We start from the raw sequence: 18,929 nt of genomic DNA, 5'->3' as shown, positions 1-18,929 counted from the left end.
GATGGCAGCACAGGATTCTAATGCAGACATGTGCAGACTGTGACAGTGTAAAAATATTCATGAAAATCAATAACTGTTGACCTTTTTTGGGGGGATAATTTAGAGGCAGTAGAAAGGATCTCCTGATGCAGCTAAACAGATTTGGACAGAAATGAATGAATCTCTTGTGAGAGCTGTTTTTTTTAGGGTCACATTTATCCAAATAATCTGTGAGTGCTCTCTTCTGCTTGACTGAAACTGTAATCCACATTTTGCCCACATGACCGTGACAGTGATGCTGAGATGTCATGGACGCAGAGTGGGTCCACTCTCCAGTGACCCTGTCGCTACAGGTTTGGGGCCAGAATCTCGAACAGTGTAATCGGATCAAGATTTTATTGCTACTGTTGACTGAGTCAGACCTTTTCCATTAGAGCTGGTGTTTGCATGAGTGTGTATGTGTGTGTGTGTGTGTGTGTGGAGGCAGGGCAGTGGATATGTCTGTGTACAATGTGTCTTTGTGAGTTCCTGGCTTTGCGTTGGAGAAAAAAGGAGCTGGCTTTCAGTCAAGAAAGAGAGGGAAAAAAGAGAAGCTGATAGTTAGAGGAGAGATGAGTGGTTGGAGGTGTTTTTCCTTTTGCAGCATCTTTTCCATATGTCTCTCCATTGCTTTTCTTCAGTCTTAACCTCTTTTCGTAATGTGTTTTTGAACCCTTTAAAAAAAAAATAAAAAAAATATTTGTTTTAATCAACAGGCCATTATGAGTCCACCTTTTCTTTCTGAGCATTCTTTCACTTTTCTTTGCTTAGTCATGTTGCCCCCAAACACTTGTATTGTCACTATCTGCCACACATGTAGTAGACTAAATATCGCCTCTTCCTTGATGCTGTGAACACAAAAGACTTCATGCCTGACCTTGATTAGATCTCATTTTCACTCCAGTGTCCATGAATGAAAACTATCTCTGTCTTTGTTCTTTTTATTCAGGGACTTTTGCTCCCTTGTCTATCTATTAGCTTAAAGAGATTTTGACTACTTTAAATGTGCATTATGTTACATCTATCTATCTATCTATCTATCTATCTATCTATCTATCTATCTATCTATCTATCTATCTATCTATCTATCTATCTATCTATCTATCTATCTATCTATCTATCTATCTATCTATCTATCTATCTATCTGTCTGTCTGTCTGTCTGTCTGTCTGTCTGTCTGTCTGTCTGTCTGTCTGTCTGTCTGTCTTTCTATCTATCTATCTATCTATCTATCTATCTATCTATCTATCTATCTATCTATCTATCTATCTATCTATCTATCTATCTATCTATCTATCTATCTATCTATCTTAAAGATAGCTTAAAGTTCGCTAAAGGTTAGCTTAAGCTGGCAAAAAATGGTTATCTATCTATCTATCTATCTATCTATCTATCTATCTATCTATCTATCTATCTATCTATCTATCTATCTATCTATCTATCTATCTATCTATCTATCTATCTATCTATCTATCTATCTATCTATCTATCTATCTATCTATCTATCTATCTATCTATCCTAATTTAATTCACAAATTAAGTCATAAACATTACTGCCATTTCTGCGATGCTCACATTGTATTTATGCAAATAAATTATTGCTAACAGTAATAAGTACACAGTAAACAGGGTTTTTTTGTGTATAATTGTACAGCACTGGTGTCAAAGTACAGTTTCTTTGACACCTAGTGCTTTGCTGTAAAAAACACACACAATTATTCAAACAACTATAGTAGCCAGTATCAGAACTGTGAATGTACAAATACTCTTCATTTACTTGTATATATATGACATTTTATGCATGTGTTATTAAAGACACGTCATACAAAATGCACATGAATCTTGAGTAAAGAGCTAGAAAACATTCTGCAGATTTATCTGATTTATTTTGACCCCTGTCAAAATCTCCTGGGGCCCGTCCGAAATGACAGGAAAGCTGTATTTACTGCTGTCACTGAATCAACAACACATTTGCATCCCATAGGAGAGAGGGACACCTGTTGGATCAGGGGGGCGAGATAGGAAAAACACAGAGGATGAAGAGGGTTTGTGAATGTGGGCGAGAGAGAAAAGGGAGGGATGTAAGGAAAGAATGAATTCATACAGAGAGATAGAGGAGAGGTGAGGTGAGGTGAGGTGAGGTGAGTGGCAGAGGCAGACTATTGACACCACAGGTGCTTGTACTTCAAACGCAGCATTCAACGCAACATTGTTCATCTAAAAACACGGGTATTTGTGTGCGCATAAGAGAGGAGGGTTATTATTATTCGTCTGAGAAACACAATATCCCTGTTTGCGTGTGTGTGTGTGTGTGTGTGTGTGTGTCCATCTTTCTTTTTGTTTGTTGTCATCTGAGAGGTGCCGTTTGTGTGAGAGTGTGCGTGCGACGATTCAACAGATTTGAGTCCTGCACGGTGCTGGACTCAGTTACAGCCACACAGGTAGTGAATTACTGTACTGATTAGTTTTTTTTGTGTGTGTATTTGTACTTTTTGAAGTCATTTTTTAAAATGTGTGATTTTACTTCGGAAGTACTGTACTTCACTTTGTTTTAAATGTTGAGTCAAAGTTATTTCAGTAGCGGAAAAATAGGATATAAGACGCTCTATATTGCTAATTCTTATAGCCTCTGTATATACTGTAAGTTTTCTGACCTTTGACCCATCTTGACTGATAGGTTATCTATCTATCTATCTATCTATCTATCTATCTATCTATCTATCTATCTATCTATCTATCTATCTATCTATCTATCTATCTATCTATCTATCTATCTATCTATCTATCTATCTATCTATCTATCTATCTATCTATCTATCTATCTAAAAGTAACAAGCTACTTTTTCTACTTTAAAGGTGCAATATGTAATAAATCTAAAGCAACTGGCCATAAAATCCTCCCAATATGTCACAGAGACTCAGGAATAATGTTCATATAACAAACTGAACTCCCCAACAACAACAGTACAGACAAAATATTCGCATTAAAAAAAAATGTTTTGCAGACCGCAAATCATGTTTATGTTTTGAAATGGCACGGGGTGCCACCTACCGCCGTCTACCAGTTATTGCAGTCAGTAGAGTCTCGGTTGCAGAGCAACCACGGGTTGCCAGTTATGGTACGCCTGAGCTACAATGGCAGGGAAAAAAAAATCATGAATTTGAGTGTAGTAACCGTTTTTGGCCACATTCTTACATATGGCGCCTTTAACTTAGACCAGCACTGTTACTTGTACTTGAGTATAATTTTATCAAAACAGCAGTACTTTTTAGAATATATTAAAATACATTTTTATTTGTTTTTATGACAACAGCACAGTACAATAAAAAGGAGCGTCAGGACTAGGCCCTTCTACATCAACATTGGATAAAGGTTTCTACATAGTGGTACTTTATTTGTACGATATGTATCACACATGGAAATGTAAATTACCATTTCTTCTTGTGTCTCCTCTTCTGCTCTGTGGATCTGGTCAAGTGAAAACACTCCATCACTCACTCAGTCATCAGGCTGCAGCATAGCAGACATTCCTGCTGGGTGTAGTGAGGGAGTTGGAGAGTGGGGAATCGCTGCCAAAAAATCTGTTGCTCCATAATGTTTTTCTTTTTTTTTATGTATGAGAAGCCGAAACGTATAATGTTGCTTGGCAGCAGGATTTGGAAACGGATCGGACTGGAATTGTGCAGCCTCCTTTTTGCTCTCACGGTTCTTAAGACACGAAACACCACGGACGCAGAGGGGGAAAAGTTACCTAACGACTCCACCTGAGGTCCTGGAAATCATTTCCTGTTCCAGAGTTTATTAATAATAATAATAATAATAATAATAATATCATCATTCATAAAATATGCCACAATGGGACCGGCCACGGACACTTGCTTCATGTTGCTTTAAATGAAGTCGAGGTTGATTGCTGTGCTTCCAATAACTGAGATAACTGCTTTCATGTTTTAATAACATTACCCACGACAACAGCGATCTGTCACTGTCGCCGCTGAGGAAAGCAATTAAAGGCATGATTAATTCAAAGAATCAATGACGTCATTAGATTACACTGGCGATAGGAAATGACTCTGACCAATAACACTTTTATTTCTGCAGGTAAATATGAAGTAAGTTCATTATGTTGACTGGAAAATCAAATTATCAACTCTTATATTATGACTTTAAAGAAAAAAAAAAAAATCTTTGTTTAACCTGCAGTCAGCAGCACAATGGCTTCCTACGGCAGATTTGTGACTGCTCCAAAAAACAGTGAAGTTTTATATTTGTCCTGCTAAAGACATTTGCAGCCAAGGACAACTTAAAGAGGCAGATTTAATACATCAAGGTCACAGTATGGAAATGGATTTTCAGCATATACAGTATATATATACACTCTGAGGCACTGTAAAAGAAAAACTGCTGCTGTTTTCCCTGAACTGGTTTTGATCTTTATGTTCTTTTTTGTATTGTGCACTGTGTGAGCATATTATTTTAACTGAATAATAACTTAATTGTTGAGGCCTTTTTTTTGGCCCTCGTTAAAAAACAGATTTCTTTCTTCCTGGTTAAATAAAGATTAAAGAAAGAAAGAAAACACTAACTACTAATGGGTATTTGCAGGGCCGACCCAAGCCTTTGTAGGGCCCTAACCTGACTTGGGCCCCCTGTATAAGCCCCACTCACCAAGCAGAAAAAAACCTTTCTACAACAGAAGAAATTGTCGCCGAGGAAAGTCGTCCGAGCTTCGACCTGGCGACCCCTGAACGGGCCGACACCACGACACCCCTGCCCGGACCTTTCAGCTGATGAGCCGCTCGAACCAGACGTGTCCGAGGGAGGTGTAGCATCGTTCTCTTCTTCTTTGCTAGCAATGCGTTCTGTTCCCTGCGTTCAGACTTGTACCGCCACCCGATGGTGAAGTCAGATACTACGGGACCCTGACGCGTGAGTATACCAGGGCCTTAAGTGTGTCGATGCTGAACGACGTGAACGTAAACAACTTAAACTTTGGTTTTGCAACGTGCATTAAATTAACAATTGCTAACTCCAAAAGAAAAACAAATAACATAAGCTCAACACTATTTATATATCTGAATACATCCAAAGAAATCCAGGATTTTCCAAACACGACCATGGGGTGAACCCAAGCAGCTGCTTAGTTAGTTCGCTTTTGGAGGGGAGTTGCATTCTGGGACACGTATGATCTATGTGAAGTGCTCGCCTCCATGCTGAGGAACAAACGTCAGGATATCTCGAGCCCAGACAGGGATCGCGTCACCAGATTGATTTCTCTTGCCCTCCTTCCAGCTCCTGCAAACGCACGGTTTATTCTGCAGATACGTCCAAGTTTTATTATGTGCTGCTGAACAGGGAACACTTTCACTGCTACTTCTTTGACAATCTTCTATATAATAATGGAATGCGAGAAACAAGATTAGCTGCTTTATTTTGGACAATTCTTTTAATTTGAGCCCCCTAACTGTATGGAAGAGTTTTGCATTATTCATAATTTGATATGTTATACATGTCAGCAGCATCATTCTTCCTCTCCTTTCTCTCTCTCATCCTGAAATCTTCTCTTTTTCCCCCTCATAGAAATCATGTAGGGAGGAGAGGAGGAGACACGAGAGAGAAAGAGAGAGAGGAAGCAGAGAAAGTTGGTGGAGGAGTGAGAGGGCGAGGGGAGAGTTGAAGGAGAGGAGAAGGGGTCGAGCAGATGGGAGGAAGGAAGGAAGGAAAGGATCGCTCAAGTGCGCGATTAAAGGATTCTCCACGAGTAAACAAACATATGAATCAAAGCCCATAATAAAAGGCGAATTATACATGCGCGCCACCGCGGGTGCTTGCGTGGACGCGGACAAGATAGCGGCGGTGCGCGCTGGAAGCAGCAGAACGAATCCTGTCTTCCTTCTCTGACTCCACTCATGTTCTTCAAACTCTCCGCAAAGCTCTCGTAAACTTTCGCAAAGACTCCCACGCCGCCCACCCCCCTCCACTCCACTCCACCCCACCCGCGCGCGCGCGCCTCGGCCTCTCCGCCAGCCGTCTCCCCGGAAAAGAAGAAGAAGAAGAAGGAGCTCCGGGGTGGAAGCGGAGGAAGGAAGCGCGTTTTTGTTGTCCCCTACGAGGAGTGCAGCTCACCGCAGCCGGGGTTTAGGCGTTGGCACCCGGGCAGGCAGTCCCTCGCCATGGCCGGGGCCAAGCCGGGAGTCCACGCGCTGCAGCTCAAACCCGTGTGCGTCCACGAAGCTCTGAAGAAAGGAGGGAAGTTCATCAAGTGGGACGAGGTGAGTAGTGAGAGAAAAACATGTTTGAAACTTTCCTCCGTAGCCCAGCGTGCTTTACGCTGCTTTACTCTACTACAGCTGTGGAGCTAACAGGCTTTCGGCGAAATAATGAATCACAGTTTGTGTCATTAAAGAGTCACTTTGACTCAAAGAGACGACACGAGACATGGCAACCTGTTTTTGACAGTAGGCCCAGTGTGTGTGTGTGTGTGTGTGTGTGTGTTGACACAGTTAATGAGCATGTGTTGGGTGCAGGTGTGTGAGCACACACACACACACACACAGTGCTGCGGTGAACACAGTAGCCCCACTATACTTATGTGCAGTCTTGTATAAAGTACCTTTAAAGGTGATATTTGAGTAAAAGTACCTTAAGTATCTTACCAGAGAGTGACTTTGGTAGAAGTTGAAGTTACTTTTTTTTTGTTTTAAATAATATTATTTAAGTAAAAGGCTTAAAGTTTAGTGACATTATGTTAGCTTACGTTTTAATGACATTGTGTTAGCTTAAGTTGTTATAACATTATGTTAGCTTAAGTTGTTACGACAAAAGTGGTTTTCAGGGAAAATGGCTAATATATAAGGAAAGAATGTAACAACATATGCAATATAAGATTGAGTCATCTCCTCATTTGTTTGTTTTCTTGTTTTTCATTTATTTCCAGCATTGTTATTGTTGTTTTCTGGGTGATTTTGTGTGTTGGGTGGGGGCTTTATTTGTTTTTGTCTTTTTCTTCTTCTATTTGATGCATAGAGCATATTTTTTTTCCTATGTGCATCTTCAATATTAACTCAAGTTATGAAAAAAAATAAGTCATTTTCCGATATAAAATGTCTTTCAACTGGAAGGTTGTGGGTTCAATTCCTGGCTCTGCTAGTCTGTTTGTCTATGAGCTGGACACTGCATGTGAATGTCAACAACTGTAGGGTAAAGCAGTTTAAAAGTAAAGTACAGCTATGTGAATGTTTTACTTTAGTACAGTAACAAAGTATTTGTTCTCTGTTACATTACAACACTGCTTGTGTGTGTGTGTGTGTGTGTGTGTGTGTGTGTGTTAATCAGAGACTCTCGTAGACAAAATCCCCCATAGTTGCCAGCAGGCAGCAGAGCCTGAATGCGTGTGTTGTGTGTCGTTGAATGCTGAATTCTTGTTCGGCCGGTTTTCTAGCAGGCTCAGGTTTAGTTGAGCTTCCCTCTTTTTTTTTACACCCACTTCTTCTCCTCCTCTTTTTCTTTCTTTCTCTCTCTCTTTTCTCCCTCCTGGCGATCAGAGGAGAAAACACCTGTGACCTGTCAAACTGGAAATCAGGAAAAAGTTGTTTGGGTTCAATTCCACATATTTAAGTCTTAAACCCATCATAATAAGAGTGTGTGTGTGTGTGTGTGTGTGTGTTTTCTCAGAGAAAATGTGTGTCCATGTGTCTGAATGGCCGTCAATGATTAACTAAGCCTGTGTCTTCCACTTGGAGGAACCCCTGTCTCTGTCTATTACAACACGTGTATGTGAGATATGTGTGTTTTTTTTTTCTTGTCTACAACATAGACAAACGTGTGTCGTGTTCCTGTTTGAAAAATGAAGCCTATAGGAGGTAATGCCGCAAACCAAGGGAGGTTGCAAAAAGAAGTCCTTTTGAATGGAAGTCTGTTGGAGAGTTTATAACAGGAGTTAATGGTCTTTTGCTCTTCTTCGATAGCACTTGATGTCAATTTTGTGAATGATCTTCCTATTGAGAGGGAAATAGACGATAAACACAGCACATGAGTGGCAATTGGAAGACATTTACTGTAGAATTGTCAAAAAATAATCAAAGATTGAGTGATTCTGCCCCTTTTTCCAAGATAACTTTCATATCTGGCAGTTATTCAACCGTTTAGGAATTACAGTATTGAGAAGCTGGTGAATCTTGTCCGTGATTGGACAGTCGTTCCGTGGAAGTCCTGAGTTTGTACCGTAATGACAAGTATATGGGCGCAAAGCTCCATTTCTCTGCTTTCTGGTGTCTGTCCGTCCATCTTCTACCGCATTATCCTCCACATGAGGGTCGTGCATGGGTGTTGTGTCAATTTCAGCTGACATAGGGTGAAAGGCGAGGTCGGGGACGACAGGATTGGTAACAGAAGGGTTAAACTCTTAGTCATACATTTCAAAAACACATGTTCCAACCATTTAACAGGTATTCTGACTGTCCCGGGCTGTTAAAAAAACATGATTTTGATTGTTTGTAGCAGAATGCAATCGCTTTATTGTGATCGAAAGAATGAAATAATCATTTTGAGCATGCATGTGTACATATATGTGTGAAAGTGGACCTTGAAAGTGCTTGAATTTGACTTTGACCCTGAATAAATGGTTCATTTGTCTGAACTTGAGGTTTTTTTGGATTGCATCAGAATCTCTATATGTGGCCACAGGGTGTTCACCACCTTTCACCTACGTCGGCTGAGCGTGGCGACCCTCTTGTGGAGGATAAAGTGGTAGAATTCATATCCCCCCCCCCCCCGATATCCAAGCCATTGATTGTAAACAGTATCGGCCCGACGCGTATACTCGTGTCGTATTGCAGCCACTCATCCCTCCTCCTGTGGACGGTCCATGTATTGCAGAGCTGCAGTGTTATTACCATATCTGTGCAGCTATGTGGTCAGGTGTGGTGTTGACACTTGCATGCGGCTGTTTGTACTGTACGCAAACTGCTGCCAAAGGCCATTAAAAATGGTCAACATAAGTAAACAAGTGATCAGCAGCAGAGCCTCGCAACTCTGGAATCATGACGTGATGTGTGTGCACAAAGTGTTTGTGTGTGGCCTCCAGAGAAGGATCTTGTCACGCAAACAGTGAACGCCATGTCCTTTTGATTTCCTCTCGTTCTTTCTCTGTGTCTTTTACTCGCACACACACTAACCCTCTCTGTCTTCTTCCCTCTCTCACCCGCTCAAAGGGAATTCCCAGGAAATGGTTATGTGGCAGATTAAGTGTGTGAACACTTGAAAACATGTGCATGCTTTCTCCCCCTGTCTGTCTCCCTTTTTTTATTTCTCTCCATCAGCAAATTGTCCTTTTTTTTTGGGAGATTTAGAACTCTGCTTTGGGAAATATATACAGCAAAGACGTGAACTCTAATCATAAAAAGAGGTTGAGATGATACAGGTTTGATCTCAAGGGAGTTGGGAGTATTCAGTGAAGTTATCCTGTTTGATTGGATTCTTACAGCTTCATAAATTGCGATTTGTAAGAAGTGACGCTTCTACTTTCCCTGAACTTGAAGCAAATGCACTGAAATATATCTCACATGGCGTGATTAGGGATGGAAATCAGGTCAATCTGGAGTGTCCAATTTACCTAAATCCCCATATTGCATGTTGTTGGACTGTGGGAGAAAGCCAGGAGAACCTGGAGAACACCCAAGCACGCCGGTGTTGCCAGATTGGGTGGTTTTCTGCCCAATTGGGCCACTTTTGTTTACATCAGGCGGGAAAAAGGTAATTTGTGATGTAAATAATGAAATTTATTCGGCCTACATGGCTTTAAAGTGCACATTTTTATGTGCAGCTGGCAATATTTCTAATCTAGGACTGGTACTAGGATGCCAGAGTTTGATTTACTGTGCTCTTGTTTGTTGCAATTTGCAAAAACCTATTTATTTATCTACTTATGTTAATGGTTATTTGATGCAGATATGAAGCTCTGGATGTGTTTGTTTTCTGTTGTACATGTTAGGATTTTACGGGTTTACACGGGTGTCTGGCAACATCGTGGTTTGGGCTGGTTTTTATTGGATTGGGCGGGGTTCTGAGATGTGATTGGGCTGGAATCTGACTGTCAATCTGATCTGGCAACACTGACGCACACACAAGCTTCTTAACAGACGCTCGTCCACTGACCCAAAACACCAATCCCTTTATCTATCATAGCTGTCAAAGGTATCAAAGGTCCACAAAGCCATGTTAATTTCCTTGCAAGAACATTTAATCAAACTCAATACTGGCTCAGGTGTCTGTAACAGGATATCAGACGGATAAAAATGTAAAAATCCAATACAGTACAAAAATGCTTGATATTGCATGCTTCACTATGAACAGACTCTAAACGTGTAAATAAATAAAGTCATATAGAGTCATATTTGAGCTGTTTATTCCTTCTTTTTTGGAATTTGTTGCACAGTTGGATAATTACGTCTTAGAAATGACTCTGCTCAAATGTGTTATGAAAGCAATGCAAGGTAATTACACTCCAAAGTGCTTACGTTACTGTCAAAGCATTGTTAAATTAAGTGGACTTTGGCATCTTATTACAATTATTGCATTACATCAGCTGTAACTAATTATTTATTTATGATTAATCAAGATAAAAAAACTTTTAGTTTTCAGTTTGACAAGTTTTGGCTGCATTCCTGAATCTCATTAAAAACCTGAACCACCATCACCTGAGAAATCATCTAAACCTGGGTTTCTCACTCCTGGTCCTGTTTCCCTGCTTAAACACGCCTGATTCAAACGGTCAGCTCGTCATTAAGCTCTGCTGAAGCCTGATGACGACATATTTATTTGAATCAGGTGTCGTTGGAGCAGGGAAACATCTAAAAAATGCAGGACAGTGGCTCCCCAGGACCAGGAGTGAGAAACCCTGATCTAAACTGACAGGTCATACGAGGAAAGGCTGACGGTCGAGTTCCCTGAAGGCTCGCTGTCCTGTCTTACTCCAAGTGAGCAAAGACGTTGTTGATGATGTCAGAGACACCTGTGCTTTTCCTGTTAAAACCTGCGAGAGGGCCTCATTCCCCATTAATCCCCTACTGTCCCCTGAATAACGCCTCTACTCGTCCTCACCGTGTCAGAAACTCAACGGCATATTTTCCTGTTTAGTCTCACAAGGCACTCCAGTGGATTTCCTGCCAAATCCATAATGTAAATCTTATCCTCCCATTTTTCTTTGCCATTTCTCTTGCGGTTAAAATTAAAGTATAGATCTGTTGGTGCTTGGGTTCAAACTCTTGCATCATGAAGTGAAAACTAAATTAACTTGTTATTAAACATATTACTTCATTAATTCTTTACAAAGATGGACTTCACATCAATGATGTGCTTTTTTCCCCCAGAATAACTTTCAATATATGAAGCAAAAGCACTGTAGTTGTACATGAACACCCGATTTGGTGTGTTAAATTTGAAATATGAACAGTATAAAACATATGAAACTATGTACAGGTGTTTTTTCCAACTCTCTCCTCTCTTATTTTTGCATTTTGTATGTTATGAAGTAGTGTTTCTGAATGAATGTTTGTTTTATAAATTGTATAATTTCCTTTAAAACAGACTCTGCTATTCAGGAAGTTAATGCAATTTAGTGTAATTGTGCCACAGTAAAAAAAAGAAAGTTACTTTATTTCTACCCAAATGGGAGCTACAAAAAATGGTTAAATGTTTTCATTTAAAGGTCCAGTCTGTAAGAAATGTTCTTCCCTTTTTCAAGTGCATCAGGGAACTACGGTGGCCTTTGCATGCCAGAAATGATTCTGTTGTAAGTTTTGTAAGTGTAAGTGCGAAACATCTGTTTTTTTAAAATTGTATTTAATCCTTTATCATGTATTGAGGGACTTTTAGTGAATAAAACAAAGTTAACGTTCACAAATGAGTCGTTTAAGGGGGAACATGGTGGTTTTATTTTCCCGACTGCGGCGCTCTATAGGGAAATCTGACCATTTTGCGCTGTCGTCCCAAAAACTTGGCGTGCTCCTTTAAGGATTTGGCAAAGTGAGAATAGAATTGGGACACACACCAAAACCAGAAAGTGCCTAAGGGCAGTGCACTTTGTTTACATGAAAAACCCACTTTTGACCCTAACCCGGCGTTCTTCCCCCTTCTTCCTCCTCCTTCCTCATCACTGTGTTGTTCTTCTATGGCTTCATTTCTATATTTATCTCCTTTTCCTTGTTCTTTCATATTCCCCCCCCCCCCCTTGATTCATTCACCTCTCCTACAGAGCCCATACTGGTCGATCACTGAGCGGCTGCTGTCAACTCCTCGCCCCCCTCCCGTCTTATCTTTTGGTCTCACAACTAAACCTCTGTTTCTTAATGGCCTGGGGAATTCTACTGTAGGCCCATCAAACCACACACACACAAACATGGACACTGACTCATGTAAGGGGGGAGGAGGAGGAGGAGGAGGAAGAATGCATTCCAAATTGACCTTTTTTTTCTTCTGTGCTTTGGCTTGTGTACACATGTGCGCTCACATGCGTGCACGCGCGTTTGTGTGTGTGGTTGCTCTGGGTGTGTATTTCACGTTGAATGACTTCCTGTTCCAGCTTGTTGCAAGGCTTCCCGAGCCAAACCATTTTCCCTCTCGCTCTCTCTCATTCCCTCCCTGCTTCCCTCTGTCTTTGCCTCGGCCGCCGCCGCCGCTGCTGAGGCTCTGCCCTCTGTGGCCGGGCTGCAATTCAATTTAGTCGAAAGTCCAACTTGGAATTCAGTTAAAATTCCTCTTTAAACAAGCAATTAAACAAACACGGACAGACAGTTTGTCTACGGAGCAGCTTGGCACTTTGTCAACTAGTGTGCCTGCAGAGTGCTTTGATATGGATCTTAAAAGCACACAGAAGTCAAATAAATAACCATCCTAACGCGTAACATTAACATTTACCTCTTCTTCTGCAGAGTATTTGTGAGTTTTCATTCAACTGGATTTTATTATTATTATACTAATAAAGCCAGAGAGAGAACCTTTCCATGAAACTGAACAGGAAAGTAATATCAGAGTCACTGTTTGTCCACTATTCTTCTGCACAACACAACTTCCACATGTACGGAAGAGGGTTACGGCCAAACAGGAACAAAAATATTTGAGTTCTGACTTTAAAGTCAGAATTCTGACAGTTACTCTCAGAATTCTGAGTTTTAAAGTCAGAATTATGAGTTCTAAAGTGAGAATTCTGAGTTCTAAAGTCAGAGTTCTGAGTTTAAAGTCAGAATTAATATTTTTAATATTAATATATTTTCCCTGTGTGGCCCTAATCCTCTTCAATACACACGTTTTCTTCGCCATGGCCTTTATGAGGAAAAACACATTTCTGGCTTTGATTTGTTTGTTTATATTTACTTCGCACAATTACGGGGCGGAGTTTGCGTAGGATGACGAGATGTTCATTAATTAGACGGAGGAACGGGGAATGTAACATCTTTTTGAGATTAGAGGTTTTGGCTCCACTTTCGCGTCCCCCCCCATCCTCGTAACTCGAGCAAAACACACGACGGACCATAAAATGTTGCATTTCACGGCCGTTTCCTGTAATTTGGGTGAGATTATTTTGTTAGACCTTGTACGCTCTGCACTTCACTCAAGACAAACTCCGTACAAAAAGCAGACGAAGACATCAAAGATGAGTTTAATGCTATTGTCATCGTCGTCCAATGCTCAGATATCACGATGAGGCATTTTTCTGTCTTCTGTTTTCATCACCTGCAACAAATGTGTAGACGATGCAGCGATTTGATGCGTTAGCTGACAGCTGGGAGTTCCCACACTGACTCTTTTGCTCGCTGTAACGGAAATAGTTTCCGAGGGGAAATATACGCTAACGCTGCTGCAGCAGCCTGCAGGCCGTTCAATCAGTGAGCCTCTGACAGCACCTCGCCACATTTTTAACATGTGTTCCTGGAGCATATTTCAGCTGAGAAACTGTAGTGTGATGCATCCAGGAAACTTAATATCATTTTAACAACAGCCAAATGTTGAGCTCGGTCTGAGTGATTTTTAGTGCGTCTTTAAAAATAACCATTAATCTGAATTTTAATTGAGCAAAAATGCTAAAAAATGGAGAAGCGTTTGCAATAAAATGAACACTTTGTTTACTCAGATGAACAGAGAGAGAGGAATGGATGTTTGTGGGTCATTACATGAGTTTTAGCTTCATAACATTGTATCAGTTATTCATAATTTGTGCATTAAATTTCATAATTAGTGCATTGGAAAGAAAGTACATATAGTAACGTTCTGTTTTTCATAATTCAGTATAGACTGGGAAGTAAATGCTAATTTTGATAATTATTATCAAATTTAATGGACACACATTTTCATTTGAGGGAATTACTCTACAATAAATCTTATTACCAAGCTATTACCTGGAAATAATCTCCTTATTACGACACTATTATCATTATTGATTCCAAGTTGGGAAATTGCCTTATGAATAAGATGAGATTACCATAATATTTCCTCCATATCACATGCCGTTACTATAATATCATGTAAATTGTTACTGCATTCACTTTTTAAAAGAGTTAAGTGAGACAAACAAAGACATTTCTTTGCTTTTTAATATTTTTATTACTAGTCGGTGGCTATTAAAGCTCCACTGTTTTGGTTTTAGGTGGCTCCACTGGCAGAATATTCATAATTATGTTTTTTATATTAGCTTTTATTCCCCTTTAAACTAAGAATCATGTTTTCATTTCCTCAGAATAAGCATCTAAGACGCATTTAGAAGTTCAATGAGAACACCTTTCATCACAAATTCTTCCTGTACTTTCCCTCCTGCAGGACTGAGCAGCTCCTTTATTTGTATTTATGGGGTCGTTTCTCACGACACCGTGCAGCCATGAATGATCATGACACAAGTTTTGCAAGATATTTTGAGAACGTCTGAAACGCAGTGCGCTCGCCGTTCATCTGTTAGCATTTACTATTCTCACAACACGGGCGGCGTTTGATATACGAGAGATGGTTTTGTAACGGCTCGGAAAATACTTTGCACCTGAAACATGACAGGCCATTTTTCAAAAATGAAAAAGTTTCTCCTCTTAGGAACAGATCTCTTTTGTTAGAGAAGAGCTTTTGTCAGTGGGACGCTGCAGCTATGAAAACCAAAATCCACTCGCTGGATAGACGTTCAGCGCAGAGAGAAAGAGGAGGAAGCACAGGCGTGTGTGAAGTTGTGACGCTGAGCTGAGAAACACTGCTGACATCTTGACAGAGTGGTGAGAAGCGAGGGATGGATCGAAGGAGGGGAGGGAGATGGAGAGTGAGGAGAGAGGTGGAAGGTCAACCACAGCCACATGTGAAGTGTGGGACTGACATCTGGACTGCTCCATCTCTCCTCCTCCTCCTGCTCGAACACACTTCCCCTCGTCTTTACTACACATGTGACCTCATTGTATCTCTGCAAGTTAATGTGACGCTTTGTCATCTCTTTACCACTTTCTCTTCCTCTTGGTGTTTGTCTCTGTCAGTTGCTTTGTTCTCTTGACTTTTGCTTCCTCTGTGCGTCCACTTCTGTCTCTGCTCTCGTTTGCTCTGGCCTGCTCTTTGTGCTTTTGTCATGTGGATGAAAACGTTATGCAACCTTTATTTTTTAGTATTTAGAAGATACACTTGGCCTTTAATCAGAGCTACACGATATGGTCCTAAAATATTGCGATTATTGTGATTGCGATATCTATCTATAAAGCAAGTTGTGTCTGATTTTGGATATGTGTTTAGCATGGCCTTATGGTGTGTTTTCAGGTTTTTTAGTCATTTTAATTTTCGCAGATTTGTCACGCTATGCCGGCATGCTACACCAGGCAGCACATGTAACGGCTATTTTGAGGCTACCTTGTCACAAAACAGCTAGCTACGCTTTGGTCCGTAAAACCCGGAAATGATGACGTTCTCCAACGTCTTGTTTTGTCCACACACCAAAATGATTCAGTTTTAATGGTCTCTTTTTTATATGGACACATTTAAGAAGCTGGAAAAATCTGAAAACTTGGTTTAATTATTCAAAGAACACCCCCTAACCCTTACCGATTATCAAAATAGTTGACAATTCATTTAGTAATTGATTAATAACCAATCAATGAATAATTGTTGCAGCAGCCCTACTTGACTTAAAAAAAGAGAACAAACTGTTTTTGACCAACAATAGTTATTTTTGTCACATTTTCAAGGTATAATTATAAGATAAATCAGGGTTAACAGTTTATGGACAAAGAACAAAAAGTGCATTACTATTTTATTTTCCATAGATATTTTATTATATTATAGATATTATATTTATTTTGCCCTCTCTGGCCTCAGTCCTCCCTCTCTCCCTCTCTCTCTCTCTCTCTGTCTCTTCACTAACTCTCAGTCCAAAGGTTACCCACTGTCATCAACTTTTACCATGTTGCCAAAGCAGCAGTTCAAACACACACTGAGCACTGAGCGTATGTTGGCCTTCACTCTCTCTCTCTGTCACACCACGCCTCTACGCCGTCACCACACACACACACACACACACACACACATTCACATTCACACACACAAACTCAGAAACCGAGCAAAGGTGCACTTGAATCAGCCTCTTTTTATCAGTTCCTCACTAATGGCTCTCTCTCTCCTGACTGATACGACTACACACACACACACACACACACTTGTGGCGAGGACAAGTGCATGTATGAAGAGTGACAGAGAGACCACATGTTTGTCTTTGTGCTCTTAATAGATTGTGATTGTTGAAGAGAACTCATTAAGTGGTGGTCATCCATCTTGTGTGTGTGTGTGTGTGTGTTGTACCTCTTTTGAACCTTGTTAGGACCAGTCGTCCTCGTGGAGACCAAAAAACCCAAGAGAACCTCATTTGTGAGGGAGATTTGAATCGTGGTTAGGTTAAGGTTAAGGTTAGGCATTAACTGGTTAGGGTTAAGGTTTGTTGAAGCCGTCCAAATGAATGGAAGTCGATGTATAATCTGTAAAAGTGTGTGTGCGGTGACACAGATAATGAGGGTCAGGGCATCTATGAAGAAAGAGACATTGATCTTCAATCAATAAAGGAAGGAGAGAGGGGAAGAGGATGATGGACATGAAAAGAATGAGCAGAGAGGAGGAAAAGTCAGACTTCAGAAGGTCTCTACATATGGCGGTTAATTAGCGAGTGGGCCCCCGGTCCAATTATAGCCTTACCACCCACTCTCACATCAAAAGGCACACAGTAGGGTGCGTGTTTATTGTAAATAAAAGTTTCTCGATTTGTGCTAATGATTTCCTGTGTAGGTGTCTGAAGTTACCTTTTGTTCTTGGAAAGGCATCTCGACATAAAATGTTGAAAATCTTTATTTCTTTATGATCTGGAAACCTGTAGATTATCTTTGAATGCAATGTTTTTCTCGAACAAAAGCAGAGCGATGGCAAATTTATTGTGGAAAAAGTAGTTTGAGATGGTGGAACCACCTATATACTTTGGTGTTGATTGGATTTTGTAGCTTTTCTTTTCTTGTCTTCCTTAAACCAAAATTGAATTATACATTTATACATCCGTCAAGGGACAACGGAGACGGCAAGAGCTGCGATTGGTCCTCAGGACAGGCCGAGATAGCGATGCTCTGTGCCGGCTCACTGTGAGCACCCAGCGTCCACAGAGGCGGAGCTGATCCCCGCCGAGAACGTCGCTGCCAAACTATAAATACGTCATATCTTAACACACACAGCACATGTTTAGACTCTAAATGGCCAATTTCTCGCCTCAAATTATCTTAAAACTGCGTTCCGTGACACAGAAAAGTGTGAAACGGCCACTGTTTCAACAACAACAGTCTTTCTCTCTCGCCGCCATTGCTCACTGTAGCCAGAAGCACAACAACCTTGTGCAGCGACCCCTACTGATCGGGCGGGAAATTGCAGCGCGTATCCGTTACCACGACGCAGAAGTATGAAGGCTCGAGTCGTCTCAGTGGTGACGCACTCGGATAACGCATACGCAGTCGGAGAAGTATAATGTGGCCTTAAGTTAGATCGACACTCCCCTGGAAGCAGTGGATGTGTATTAACCTGGGTCTCATTCACATGTAAATGATCAGCCACAAAACCGAGCGTTCTGAAAAAGGCTGTTTTGGCAGAGTTATTGAACTGCTATTGTGCTTCATCCTTATGATATTTTGACTAAAGCGTGACACAGACATGTTCATTAGGGCTCCAGGACCTAGTTTAACTTGGGTTAATAGGGTATAATATGGGACCTTTAACAAGAAGAAGTGTGGAGCAGGGTGTGGCCGGTCATCTGCCTCAAGTGGTTTGGTTTAAAAAAAAAAAAGTTAGATAGATGGAGAGATTCAGAAAAACATCATCGGATGCCAGTTTGGGAAACGCAACCCAACCCAGCTTACAATTCGCCAGTGTTCCCCTAAAACGTCTCGCATTGGTACACAGGACCCTGCAGTCGTCACTCAGTCAGTGAAGCATCTCAGAGGCTCACGCCGTGGCCAAAATCATTCAGCGAAGCAAGATGTTCAGATGGGAGACTTGAAACAGAGTCGACATTTGAAAATGTCCTCGGCCGTACATATGGAAAATGCTGTAAAGCAGATACGGAGCAGCTGTGTCAACACTCTTTGAGAGCATCTCTGCACTTTACAGAGTGCAGTTTTGCATTTTTTTTTTTCTCTACACAAACACAGATAATATCGCTCGATAAAGAATATTGACACGCAATCTTGTCATATGCTGTACATCAGTGAGTGGAATATATAAGTAGTAACAATACATACATACAGTACATGTGATTCTTTGTTTACTGATTACTAATAAGACAGCTCTTGTGGGAGCAGATATTTATATATTTATTGCTTGATGAATACAGGTCTCTGTTTCATCGAGCGTACAGTTGGAGTCCCCCAGGGCT

At 40.8% G+C, this 18,929-nt stretch overlaps 1 protein-coding gene across 1 annotated transcript in view; it reads left to right on the top strand.

Moving 5' to 3' along the window:
• The first annotated feature begins 6,082 nt into the window (after window positions 1–6,082).
• Window positions 6,083–18,929, top strand: part of plcb3 (phospholipase C, beta 3 (phosphatidylinositol-specific)) — a 53,880-nt gene continuing 41,033 nt past the window's right edge. Inside the window, exon 1 of the mRNA XM_083906833.1 lies at window positions 6,083–6,291. Within this exon, the coding sequence (XP_083762959.1) occupies window positions 6,193–6,291 (99 nt within the window). The 5' untranslated portion in view covers window positions 6,083–6,192. The remainder of the gene's footprint in view (window positions 6,292–18,929) is intronic.

This window comes from Microchirus variegatus, assembly GCF_963457635.1.
Source record: "Microchirus variegatus genome assembly, chromosome: 20".
Taxonomy (NCBI): Eukaryota; Metazoa; Chordata; class Actinopteri; order Pleuronectiformes; family Soleidae; genus Microchirus; species Microchirus variegatus.
The sequence above is the reverse complement of the archived record's forward strand: the minus strand, read 5'-3'. Positions and strand labels throughout refer to the sequence as shown.